This window comes from Dermochelys coriacea, chromosome 19 (genome assembly GCF_009764565.3).
Source record: "Dermochelys coriacea isolate rDerCor1 chromosome 19, rDerCor1.pri.v4, whole genome shotgun sequence".
Taxonomy (NCBI): domain Eukaryota; kingdom Metazoa; phylum Chordata; order Testudines; family Dermochelyidae; genus Dermochelys; species Dermochelys coriacea.
Window position 1 is genome coordinate 3,831,765 of NC_050086.2, and position 12,751 is coordinate 3,844,515.

The 12,751-nt window shown below is 44.2% G+C and overlaps 1 protein-coding gene across 2 annotated transcripts in view; it reads left to right on the top strand.

The window, feature by feature from the left end:
• KIAA0319L (KIAA0319 like) overlaps positions 1-12,094 on the top strand; it is a 51,274-nt gene extending 39,180 nt beyond the window's left edge. For both annotated transcript variants that reach the window (XM_038377264.2, XM_038377270.2), the window contains 9 exons: positions 266-414; positions 1,952-2,103; positions 2,334-2,472; positions 3,611-3,770; positions 5,330-5,472; positions 6,314-6,436; positions 7,227-7,317; positions 7,749-7,840; positions 10,233-12,094. In XM_038377264.2, the coding sequence (XP_038233192.1) occupies positions 266-414; positions 1,952-2,103; positions 2,334-2,472; positions 3,611-3,770; positions 5,330-5,472; positions 6,314-6,436; positions 7,227-7,317; positions 7,749-7,840; positions 10,233-10,420 (1,237 nt within the window). In that variant the 3' untranslated portion in view covers positions 10,421-12,094. The remainder of the gene's footprint in view (positions 1-265; positions 415-1,951; positions 2,104-2,333; positions 2,473-3,610; positions 3,771-5,329; positions 5,473-6,313; positions 6,437-7,226; positions 7,318-7,748; positions 7,841-10,232) is intronic.
• The last annotated feature ends 657 nt before the right edge of the window (positions 12,095-12,751 follow it).

The following is a 12,751-nucleotide window of genomic DNA, read 5'->3' on the forward strand; positions in this document are numbered from 1 at the left end:
TTGGCACAACATTTAATTTGCTCTAGACCCCCAGAGACTGTGCAGAATATACTGTATGTAGGATTTACCCATTTTAGTGTCTTATTGCCTGAGGTTGGAAGAAATAAATTTTCTTTATATGCTCGGGTATCTTGTCTCCTGCTGAGGAGCAGGGATATTACCTGGTAACTACACTTACTGTTGTTAGTGTAACTCCCCTATTCATCGGTGTGAGACCCGATCCCAGGTCCACAGGCACAGACTAATGCTCTTTTGTTTTGGCTAGGGGCCCGGATGGTGTAAAACTGGAGAATGCCAACAGCAGCATTGCTACTGTAACTGGGCTTCAGGTTGGAACATACGAATTCACACTGACTGTCAAAGACGAAAGGAGCTTGCAAAGCCAAAGCTCAGTTAATGTCATCGTCAAAGAAGGTGTGTCCAGTTGTGCTGATATTACAGTTAACTTCTGAGAAGAAAGACCTGTGCAATCACTGAGAGCAATCAGTGAAGGCCACTGCCCAGTGTGCAGCTGTTCTTTAGGGGAAAAAAAAAAAGGTGGGGAGGGCGCAAACAAAATGCCTAAGGAACGGGATGGAGAATAATATGGGAAGTGTTCTAATGTCATTATACAAAGCAGTGGTTTGCCCTCACCTGGCACATTGTAGGCTGAACTGGTTACCCCATGTCAGAAAGGATATTGGCATTGGAGGCGATTCAGAGAAGGGCAAGAACTTTTTTTGTTCTGTTTGTGCAGCACCTAGCACACTGGGGTCCTGGTCCATCTTAGGCACTATGATAATACAAATAAATAAAAATAGTAAGAAGAAGAAAGGCTAGGGGCCTTGAAAAACTCTGATTTGAAGAGAGATTGAAACCACGGGAGTATACAGTTTAGAGAGGACTATAAGGGGACATGATACAAGCCTATAAAATAACGAATGGCCTAGAGAAAAGGAGATCAGGAACTTTTGTTCTCCCTGTCTCCTAATACAAGAATGAAGGGACTTGAACTGAAATGAAAAGGACTCGAATTCAAGCCTGATAAAATGTTGTTTTCACACAAGGCATAATGAAACTGGAATTCATTGTCATGGGTTGTCATTGAGGCCAAAAACTTAGTAAGAGTCAAAGAGGGACTTATACAGATAACAAGAATATCCCGTTAAAATAGTTAATGCTATAATGAAAGATTTAGAAGGGTAATGAAATCTCATGCTTGGTCTTAAACTAGTCTATACCTGTTAGGATGAGACTTTTGTGGGGCAGATTGTCACCTGCCTACTGGGGGGTTTCCAGCACCTTCCTCTTAAGCATCTTGTGCTGTCACCTCTCAGAGACAGGATACTGCGCTAAGTGGACCATGGGTCTGATCCAGTCTGGTAATTCCTGTTCCTGTAAATCAATATCAGTTTCTCTTGCTACTACTTAACAGAATTCACTTCCACAAGACATACACTGAACCCTTGCTAGAACGCAGGATTTGGGATCCATGCATGGTACTGCATTAACGCGGGGACCATGTTAAAATGAATTCTGCTTAAAGTAATTAAATTAAATTAAAGGGATCCATGGCCATGACCGCGTTATATGCGAATTTGCGCTATATAGACGTGCATTCTAGCGAGGGTCCGTTGTTGCATCTGGTTCAGAATTTGTCCAGGACCTTGCAGTTAATTCTTATTCTTACAAAAATTGCCATGGGATCTTTAATGTGAGCCTAATCAGGAACTCCTGTGTATCATCTGAGCAGCACAGTGCCCTCTCCCAGCACCATACTGGGATACAGGTTCAGGTGTGACTGAAGGAAGAACAAACTACACCGAATCCTGCAGTATCTGGGTTAACCCCCATTTAAGCCTGGGTCCAACCAGACCCTGCACATTATGGATGCCTGGATTACAGCACAGCTCCCAGTGCTATACTTGAGCTCTTACAAATTCTTGTAACAGTTTTTCATCTACTTGTTTAGAGATGAACAAGCCACCAGTTGCAAAGATTGCTGGGAATGTTGTCATCACCCTGCCTACAAACACAGCAGCCCTGGATGGATCCAAATCCTGGGATGATAAGGGAATTGTCAGCTACCTATGGACCCGGGATGAGGGGAGTCCTGCGGCTGGGGTGAGTCCTGCAAATATGGTCTATGTAATGGGAATATGCAGCATTGCACAAGTATGGAAGATGTAGTGAGGTTTAGCTAGACTCTTTGGCAAATAGCTCCTGGGAGAGTACGACATTGGTTCCTGCACACTGATTGCTGTGTGGAGTGACGCAGCTCAGTATGTTGTATAGGGGTCAAATCTGCAGGGGCCTTGTTTGTTTCTTAATGTTAGTTTTGCTTAAATTCCCAGGAGGTGTTAAATAATTCAGACCATCACCGTGTGCTTTTCCTCTCCAACCTGGTTGAAGGGACATACACATTCCATCTGAAAGTGACAGATGCCAAAGGAGAGAGTGATGCAGATAGGACCACTGTGGAAGTCAAAGCTGGTGAGTCGTCTTGCTCTTTGCACCTTGGAGATTCTTTCTAAACTGGTGTATCCTGCCATGAATGCACCTTTCCTGGCAATGGCAAAAGCAAGTTGCAATACCCAGAATCTTAGTAAAAGTGAAGGATTCTCTTTGTAGATTGTGTTTAAGGACTTTGTACCCTGATGCATGCTCTGATATGACAAAAAGAAAAGGAGTACTTGTGGCACCTTAGAGACTAACAAATTTATTAGAGCATAAGCTTTCGTGAGCTACAGCTCACTTCATCGGAGCTGTAGCTCACGAAAGCTTATGCTCTAATAAATTTGTTAGTCTCTAAGGTGCCACAAGTACTCCTTTTCTTTTTGCGAATACAGACTAACACGGCTGCTACTCTGAAACCTCTGATATGACAGAATCGACTGCAGGAAAGTTGTGCGTCTGTATCTGGAATGCACCAAAATCCATCAAGAGCAGGAAATGTCGGAACATGAAGTTAGAGGGAGCTGATTAAATGATGTGGAACATTATACCTGATGAACATTGGACTTTAGACAAGCTATTTCAGCTTAGTCTCTAGTCTGTCAATCTGTAAAATAAGTGTAATTTTCAGGAAGTAGATAATTGCTACTGCCATATACCCAGTTGAATGACCTGCATTGTCTTTTTTTTAAAATAAACTCCTATAGCCAGCTTATTTTTTTTCTTATCTATCTGTCCAGCCATCCATCTATCCTGCGCTGAGGAGTTGTATTGAATTGCGTTCTGTAATGTATCGGACATCTGAGGGAAAATTAACTGGTCTTCTATGCTCATCCTTCTGAATATGAGATTTCCTGATGTTTTAGTACATGAGCTCTTGACTCAGCTAGGGAAAGTTCAGGTGTCATAAATTGTGGGGGGGGAAACCATTATGTTTTCCTATAGTCTTTAAAGGTGTTGGTCCATTCTCCATATGGAGAGCCCCACTGCAGAGCCTTACTACTTGCCATTATGTATAGAGATCATGTCATCTCTATTATCCTCTCGCTATTAGATGCTGCACTTTGTGCCCAAATAAAAGTATTCTAGGAAGCTACTAAAAATTAAGATTTTTCACCCACACTGTCATTTGGAAGCCCTTAAGGATCTGCATGATCTTGTTCTATGTTTTCCCTAGATCCAAGGAAAAACAATCTTGTGGAGATGATATTGGATGTTAATGTCAGCCAGCTGACGGAAAGGCAGAAGGGTATGTTAATCCGTCAGATAGGCGTTCTGCTGGGGGTCCTGGACTCGGACATTACCGTACAAAAGATCCAGCCATACACAGAGCAGAGGTAGGAGCGATGGAGCGGGCTGCATGAGGGGGTACTAAAGCAAGATTCACTCTCCAGTGGGAATGAGAATGGATGATGATGGCATGCTGAAATGCTGCTCAAAGTGTATGTTCTTGGTTGACTAGAATTTGTGAATGTGAGTGGTCGGATAGGTATCAGTGTTCATGCAGTTCTGGAGATTACCAGTTACTGTCCAAAAGCCAATTCCTGCTTGCTGCTGTGTTTGGTCCTTCATTCTACAGATTGATGGGGGAGTCTGTACAAGGTGCAGATTGGAAAGTAACTTGATGTGTTTGAAGGTTAGGAAGAATTTCTAAGATAAATTCTAAAGAGATGCTTTGGTCAAACACAAGCTGTTGGGCTCAGTACATCGCTAACTGGGTGAATTCTCTGAAGCTTATTGGCAGCTTGTGTAACCTGACTAACCTGCCTTGGCCTTAAAATACCAGCTTGACTCAGCACTCCATCCTTGGAGCATAGAGATGATGCTTCTGTGCACATCGACATGGAGAAGGTAATTGTTTTAGAGAGGGCTACAATGAATATTTTATACTGTTCCTAATAACAGCATTCCACTATCATTACTAGAAGTATGTGTAAAGATGACCGAATAAAAAGGGGTGTGGTAACAGAAGTAGGTTATTTCAACAAGTTTTCAAACTAATCTGGATGTGTGTGACATGACTCCTCTTTTTTTAAATTAGAGGTAGAAGGTAGGTGAGGTAATATCTTTATTGAACCAACTTCCTTTGGTGAGAGACACAAGCTTTCACTCTTAAATTAATGATTCAAAGAACACGAGACAGTGCATTAAGCTGAGCACCAGTAGAATCTGAACTATAGATCCACCTGGTTACACTTCGCGGTTTACAAAGCTTTGTCATGGTCAGTGTTTTGTACAAATGTTTAATCTTTACAAACACCTCTTAAAGCTCAGAGGAGACTAAGACAGAGTTAAACACTCAAGGTCACACCACAAGTCAGCGGCAGATATAGGATTAGACCTTGCACTTTCTTGACTTCCAGCCTTCTATTAATTCCTGCACACCCACACTTACCTGTGGCAACTGTAAAAGCAGAGCAATTCATTGTCCCTGGCAAACTTAAACAAATATTAGATGAGCCAAGAAATGGATGAGCCAATGTTTTTAGTTCTAACAGTATTTTTTCCATCTCTGCCTTGAACCTGGTTGCCACCATTCTTCCTCTGACCTGGGGAGTAAGGGGTTTCTTCTAATCAATTTATATTTGGCTTTTACAAGTAAAGCATTAATTAAGGAAATGGACAGTGTGAAAAGTACTCTTAAAAAGGTTCTTTTGTACCAGATGACTCAGAACATGGCTTTGTGAGGTCCTGTGTTTGCCTCCATGGCTATCGACCATATTCAGTTTGAGGTAAAATGAGTTTCCCCAGAGCAAGATATGCATGATCTTGCTTTGTGTTCTGTGATCCAGGGGAATGTCTGTTTACTCTGTCTTTCTGGAATGTAGTGATGACCAGTTGACATGTAATTCTTGCCAGATTCTCTTGGTAATATTTTCTCATGTCTGATTTGCAGCACAAAGATGGTGTTCTTTGTGCAGAACCAACCGCCCCATCAGATCTTCAAAGGGCACCATGTAGCGTGGACACTCAAAAGTGAACTCCGGAAACAGCAGTCGGACTTTCTCATCTTCCGAGCACTAGAAATTAATACAGTCAGTAAGTAGGAATAATGGTGGAAGGAGCTAACATCTGTTCCTCTCCCTCTACAGATGCTTGCGGGACCAGGGGGCCTGCACAGGCTGTTAGCCCCTCTATCACCCCTCCGCCAAGAAAATATCCTAGGTCTAGTGCCAATCAAAGTATAACCCACTGGGCAGCGAGTGTTATGTCTGCCCCCATCCCCCCATGTCTGCTCCACAGAGCCTATTACAGTTCTCAGCTTGAGAGCCTGGTTTTTTAGCTGAAGTTTATAGGCACTGGTGGCTTTTAGATCTGGAGCTGCCAAGTTCAGTCCCCAGTGTTGACCAAGAGGGTGATCATCACAAATGCATCCCCATTTCTACTACAGGTAAACTGTGCTAGGAACTTGCCCCTTCCCTTTTGTCCTGTTTATGGGAGAGCACTGCCCACCACAGGGCAGCTTTGCTCTCTGCTTAACGTACTTGAAAAAGAAGACACACTTGGCATCCATCTCTGCTAAAGCCACTTAGAGAGAAGGTTAATTATCCTTAACTTTCTCAGTGGGTCTGGAGCAGCTCAGACACAGCTGATCTGTTTGCAGCTCTAGCTCTCTGATCTAGAGAGAAATTTAGCTCCGTTTTCTTAAGAAACGAAAACCAAGAAATGAGAAATCAGGTTGGTTTCACAGGCCGTCGAGAAAAGAAAAAAGATGCTTATTGGGTGAGTGGATTCAAGTTTGATCCCTGTGGGATTGGGCAGCTCAGGAACTTTATTATATTTGTTGGTTTTTTCTTTCGTACTATACCAGTTCTAAGTCATGTGCTATCTGTTGCTTAAGTCTCAGTCTAACCTCACTCTCAGCCATTCCTGTCCACAGCATGCCAGCTGAATTGCTCTGAGCATGGGCGCTGCGATTCCTTCACCAAGCGCTGCATCTGCGACCCGTTCTGGATGGAGAACTTCATCAAAGTGCAGATGGGGGAGGGCGAGAGTAACTGCGGTATGTGCAATCTGGAGTTGGGGGGGGGAGAGTGATTTCCCTTCTTGAAGAGGGCTGCGTGGAAGGGCTGAGTGCTGCCTAGTTGAACAGATGGTGCATGAAGCCCATGGCCGAGCTGAAGAGCTGTTGGCTGCCAATGTTAATTCAGCTGGGTTTTTCCTAACATCCAGTTACCCGGATCTGGGGCCTAATGTGGTTAATGGCAAAACTCTCATTATTTTAATGGGAGCAGGAGCAGAGTTCTTATCCTGGTCAGTGAATACTTGGGTAGGGAAACTGATCTCCAGAGCCTTCAGATGATAAACTCTGATGAAAAGAGTTGAGTCCCTTTTCAGCATATGGCTAGCACCCCGGTCCTTTCCCTGGCTCACACAGCAAAGTGGACTCGCTGCCCATGCTTTTGTTTCCATTAAAGAAAGTCTAATGCTAACCTTTTGTGCGATTATGCTACAGAAGCGGAATTCACTGTTAAACCAGACTGTTGCTTCCCTGCCACGGAAGACTAATTTTTTAATAAGTTAATACATAGTGTGAAAAGTATCTTGCAAGTGGCATGGACAACAGAGACCCGAGCAAAGAGAGGGTCTGGAAAATCAGATCTGAAATGTGTAGGCTCCCTAGAGAAGTTAGTGGTGGAGCTGGCAATAGAATGCTGGCCTCTTGAATGCTATTAAGTGATGAAGATTCTTTTTGTTATGATTGACCTTCTACAGGAGGGTCAGCTAAAGTCCCAGCCATGAACTGTGTGAGATGCTAAATTGTGTATCTCCTGGGTTTTTTTTGGTCACAGAATGGAGTGTGCTGTATGTGATCATTGCGTCCTTTGTCATTGTGGTTGCCTTTGGAATCTTATCCTGGACTGTGGTCTGCTGTTGTAAGAGGTAATAACCTGAGCCCTTAAATCCTCATCTCTAATGCTTCAATACGTGTAGCTGCCTCCTGAGACAGGTCATCCAAACGATAGTCTAAGCAGGTCACTTTACATAGGCCTCTGTTATTCCTATATCTAAAAGGGTGTCACTTGTTGCAATTCAGAAAGAATGGAGTGTGAACAATGGTGTAATGAGGGGAGAGTAAGGCAGAGGGGTACAGGTGAAACACAAAGGGCCTAGAATTCCAGGTTCAATTTGGATGCAAGATGTTGATAAGCATAAAATTGTGCGACCAAATTAATGTTTTTAATATAGTGTCCTCTCCTATGGATAAAACTGGAAAAGAGTTACACAGCTCTTACGCTTAGATCTTTTCCTGTCAGGGTTTATCTAAATATGAACTTCAGCCTAACTTTTTTTCTTCTCCCCTCCCCCTCCAGGCGGAAAAGAAAACCCAAAAGGAAGAGCAAATACAAGATTTTGGATGCCACAGATCAAGAGAGTCTGGAGTTAAAACCAAACCTCAAAGCAGGTAAAACGTGACAGAAGAGCTTAACAGTTGCAGAATGATGACACAGGAAATCCCGCTCCTGCCGATCTAAAATCACAGTGTGAAACTAGCATGGTATTGAATGATGATGATGATGATGCTAAGGAGGTCTGGGCTCTTGCTTCAGATCTAAAGTCTGGTCACTTAGTCAAAGCATCGAAACCTCTTTGGTCTAGAAGAGAGGCTGGAAACTGCCTAAGAACTAGTCTCTGTCCTGGTATTTCCAGGATCCGTCCCATTACAAAAAGTACATGAACAGCCACTCCTGGTATTGCAGTACTTCCGGTTCTGAACCCAGCTGGATCCAAGCAATGAAGAGATGTGCAAAAATATAACGAAAAGCTATTTCTGTAAAATTTGGGGCTCAATTCTTGGGCCTTATTTGAACATGTTTACTCATCTCTAGCAGGATAAAAACTCATTGCTCTCATTAAACGTCTCGGCTGGATCCCAGAGCTGAGACCCTGACATATCCGTGTTGCAGCTGAGAAATGGAGTGGCATAGTGGGTTTGGACTGGCCAATGAACAGCAGGAAGTAGAGTTTGACTTCTCAAAAGGCACTGGGGACCATGCTCCTGCAGGGCCTGGTGTGTTCTTCTGACAATAGGCTCTGTGATTTTCTCTCCCCCCCCTCTCCAATCCTCCAGCCTAAAATGTCCATTTAAAAATATCCCAAGAATCTATGTCAAAGTTAATTATTCTCTCTTGTCACTCCCCTGTCACGTGTCACAGGACAACTAAGCAATGGGGCTGTATGTTGAGAAGTTCTCGTAACTGTAGTGTGAGTATGAACTGGAGTGGGTGTGAGGGCAGGGACCTAAGCAAAGATTTCTGAAACATCTAGATTCCTTGGGATCACAAGTTTGAAAGCCTGCCATGCTGGCTAGGAAGGCTGATGTACCCCTTGGGAACAAGACCTTTTTAAAAACCCAGGTTGTGCATGCTCTGTGTAAATAAAGAATCCATTGGCCTTTTCCACCAGGACAGAGTTTGTCCCTCTGTCCTGGGCCAGTATTTTCCCTCCCCACCTCTCACCTGGTGCATCGTGCTAGTTGTCACCCTCAACCCCAGAGATGGCTGTATTTGTTATGCAGGTGATCTAGAAATGGTATGTTTGTATCTGTAGAACACCTGCACCAAATTATTGCTGCTAGGGAATATGTCTGAGGGTAGGAGGAAGAGGTTGCAAAGCATGTGTAGAACTTACACACACCCTCCGAAGAGTGAGAGATATTTCAGCTCTTAAAATAATTCCTACTAATGAGACTCTTCACCTACTGTTTGTATGAAAGGAGAGGTTGTTTTAACAGTTCATGGAAAATAGTCCTTAATCTTTGCTTGCTAGCTGAAAATAATTGCTCATCCTAGTATTATCCTACTTAATGGCGTTCCAGCAAAGTGAACAGTGCCTAATGACAGCAGTGGAGGGCACTGCCATAATTGTGCTGATCAGTTAATTCCTTTGGGAGCAGTGCATTTTGAAAGCTCAAGTTTCAATGCCATTGAAGAAAGGGGATGCTTCCCCCTCCCACAACATGCCCACCCCAGTTAAGTCTGACCATCTGGCAACTAGCACCGAAGAGCCTGACCACCAAACAAAGGGCTTATTGTGCCACCATCACTCTGTGGCAAATGTACCTCAAACTCTCACTTTTCACTGGTAAATAATTCCCTCCTTAATGCTTCAGATGTTGTCTGCTAAGCAGAGTGTCTCTTTGCCCAGTTACACATGAGAACGTTCCCACTTTCAGAGCAAATGTTGCATTTCACCATAAAGTAAAAGTTAAAATTTAAATATTTCCTCTGTTGACAGCATTAGTAAACATGTCTCTCCTCCGCCCTTGTGAATTTAATCTTAATTTAGCCTGTTAATTTATCTTCCTTCCCTTGCAGGCCGGAGGAGAAGCAGTGATGCTAGAGAAGGACAAATAGTAAGAGTATGCAGTGATATTCTGTCACATCCCTGCCTACTCTTCACTACAGCCTCTAACCCAATAGAACTATATGTAGGCAGTGCCCTCTCCCAAGGGCAGTGAGGTGTGAAAGCCCCAAACACCTCTCATCTACCCTGACAACCTCACCAATTTCTCTACAGGTTGTGTCCTGGAGCATCTCAACATGAATGTGTGACCCTGATTGTGTCACTATGCCTGAAACAAATTCAGGGGTGGTTTGTTGTCCTGCAAGCTTGGTGGCTCTTGGAGGGAGTTGGGGGCTAGCTCCATGAGACTCAGCTGAGTTCTCAACGGATGATGTGTGCCTAATAGCAGCACTGAGTGAGCCTGCGATCCCTTCGCCTGTTCGCTGTAGTATATGTTACTGAGAACGTTGAAAGTGTTTCTAATATGAGATTTTCTTTGGCTTCTTTTAAAGGCAGCAGACAGAAAGCTCAGGTCCTTAACACCAGCCTGATGCACTCCGAATCTGAACTGGACAGCGACGAAGCCATCTTCACGTGGCCGGACCGAGAGAAAGGGAAACTACTCCGGAGTCAGAATGGCTCCCTGCGCAATGGACAGGTGCTGCCCAAACCGAAGAACCAGAGAGAAGAGATCTTATAACCAAGCCCTAGGTCACCTTTAGCTAGGGGACAGAGTGAAATGGGGGGCCCCTGGAGACCAGCTGGATCGTTTTAGGACAAAGCTGCTAACTTATTTCACGGAAACTACCTTTGTTTTTATGGGTTTCTTTTCGTTCGATGGGAACTGGTTGTACTTGAATCCTGACTTCAAGGGAAATCAAAGGGAGGAAAAGGAAACTGAAATACAGACTACCTGGCATCTGGAATGCAACAGGACAGAACCACTTACCACAGGTGTGAAAGCACAGACACACCCACCTCATACTGCAATGGAGGTAAAAGTCCCATGGACCTTTAGTCTACTCCCCACCGGAGGTTTCTTCTCTCTGAAGGAGGGTCAGGGTCGGGCTTGTGAGAGCCAGGCTTTGGGCTCCCATCAGACCACCGCAGCTTCCCATAGTGATGGCACACTGACTGACTGACCTTTTTTAAAAAGAAAAACCTAGCTTACATGTACTTCAGCTGCAGAAAAAGCTTTCCCCCCACCCCTCTACCCCAACCCCTCCACTGATTGAGCACCATTTTCTAAAAAATTAACCTTGTCCTTTCACACCAGCTAACCGGATGGGATGGGGGGCATTCAAAATACCACACTCACTCAGAATGGGCTGCATCAGTTCACGGCTATGAGGGGGTTTAATTGTTTTAAATTGTTAGTCTTGTCACTGGGAATGGAGATGAAATGGCACCTAATCTGATGCTGAAAGCTTAGCTGGAGTGAACAGCTCAGCTCCAGAGTCTGTGGTAGCCAGCTGAATGGGGCTCCCTCATCCCTTCAGCCAGCCCTTCCTGGTTTGGAGCAGACCAGGGGATCATTTGCTAATGGAAAGGAGAGTGCCTGCCTTTCTGATATCTGCGACTAATAGCTTAATTCCAAAGCCGTGAGATATTTATTCAGATCCACAGCACACTATGTAGATTCTGAAATGCTTCAGCGTGTGCTCAGTAACACTGTCGAATATCAATACTGCCCTCCCTACTGTCAGATGCCATGATGCTGTCCTTTCTTCAAACGCTTACACACGTCAAAGACAAACATGGGTGGATACCTTCACTCCCTGATGGCTGGACATTCCCTTCCAACTGGCACTTCGGTAGCCTTTTTTTGTGCTGTAATTGAGTAGCATTGAGTCCTGTGTATGCTCTTAGCATTGAATTGTTTTGACTGACAGCTGGCATGCACACTTCAAAATCATTAAGTGATTGAAACTGGGACCATTCAAATCCTCTTTGCCCGAATACCTGCAGGTGGCTCGCAGAGGCACATCCCTGTATGGAGTGTATCCTCGCTGGGGAGCTTGGTTCTGAACTACATGCCCCTTTTGGTTGAGGACAACATGGAGTTGAATGATTGTGTGGGGCACTCCCTCCCCAATGCCATTTCTGTCTCAACATGCTGCTTTCTTGAGCCAAACCTCCATCCTTGGCAAGCGTTTGCCCTTTTCATTGGGGTGTCAGATGCCTCTGCCCCTCTGGGATGAGTACTTAGTTCATGGCCTTTCTTTGTGTTTAATTAAACTGGTAACTTGTGTCATTGGCTTCTTTCTTTGGATACTGAAAGACAAAAGGCTTTAAACTCCTAAATTGTATTTATAGTACTGCACTACTGACTTGTGTTGAACCAGATGAAGATTAAAGACACTATTTAATTTGAGGGAGTATCCCCCATTGAATGTTGTCATGGCTGCTGCTAATTTAATTTTTCCGTGCAATCAGATGTCTTCCTTAGGCACAAGTGTTGGATTCTGTGTTTATTTCTACTTGGCTAATAAGACATGGGCATTTTGCCCAAATGGCTTAAGCCAGCTGTAGTTCTTTACCTCTCTTGATAGTGCTCTGTAGAGTAGACTGCACTTCTACCATCCCGCATGTGTGTGCTTCTGTTCATCTCTCCATACTCGTGTAGTGGTCTCAGCCTGGCTGTTCTTCCCCTAGATGATGGAACCCCCAACGTGCTGCCATAATCCCACATCCACTTCTGCCTTTCCCCCACCACGTAGGGCAAAGGGAACACCAGAATTATCCATTTAAAGGGACACAGTCAAGTTAAAAATCACACTTCTGTCTGAAATGAACTGTTGTTTGTGAGTAGCACTGAAACCTATGGGCAGGGTGTCATCCATGAAACTCTTTTAAACTGATGGTAAATATCCCTTTAATCCTCTCCTCCCTTAGGCACATACTTAAAGCCTGTCACTCCCCTTTCCTCCTGGGGAGGTCCTCCCTGCAGGGAATTCTCAGCCTGTTTGCAGCAGTGAAGCTTTCAGGGATTCTTTTGCTGCAGCGATCAGTACCCCTCACAGGAGATGCA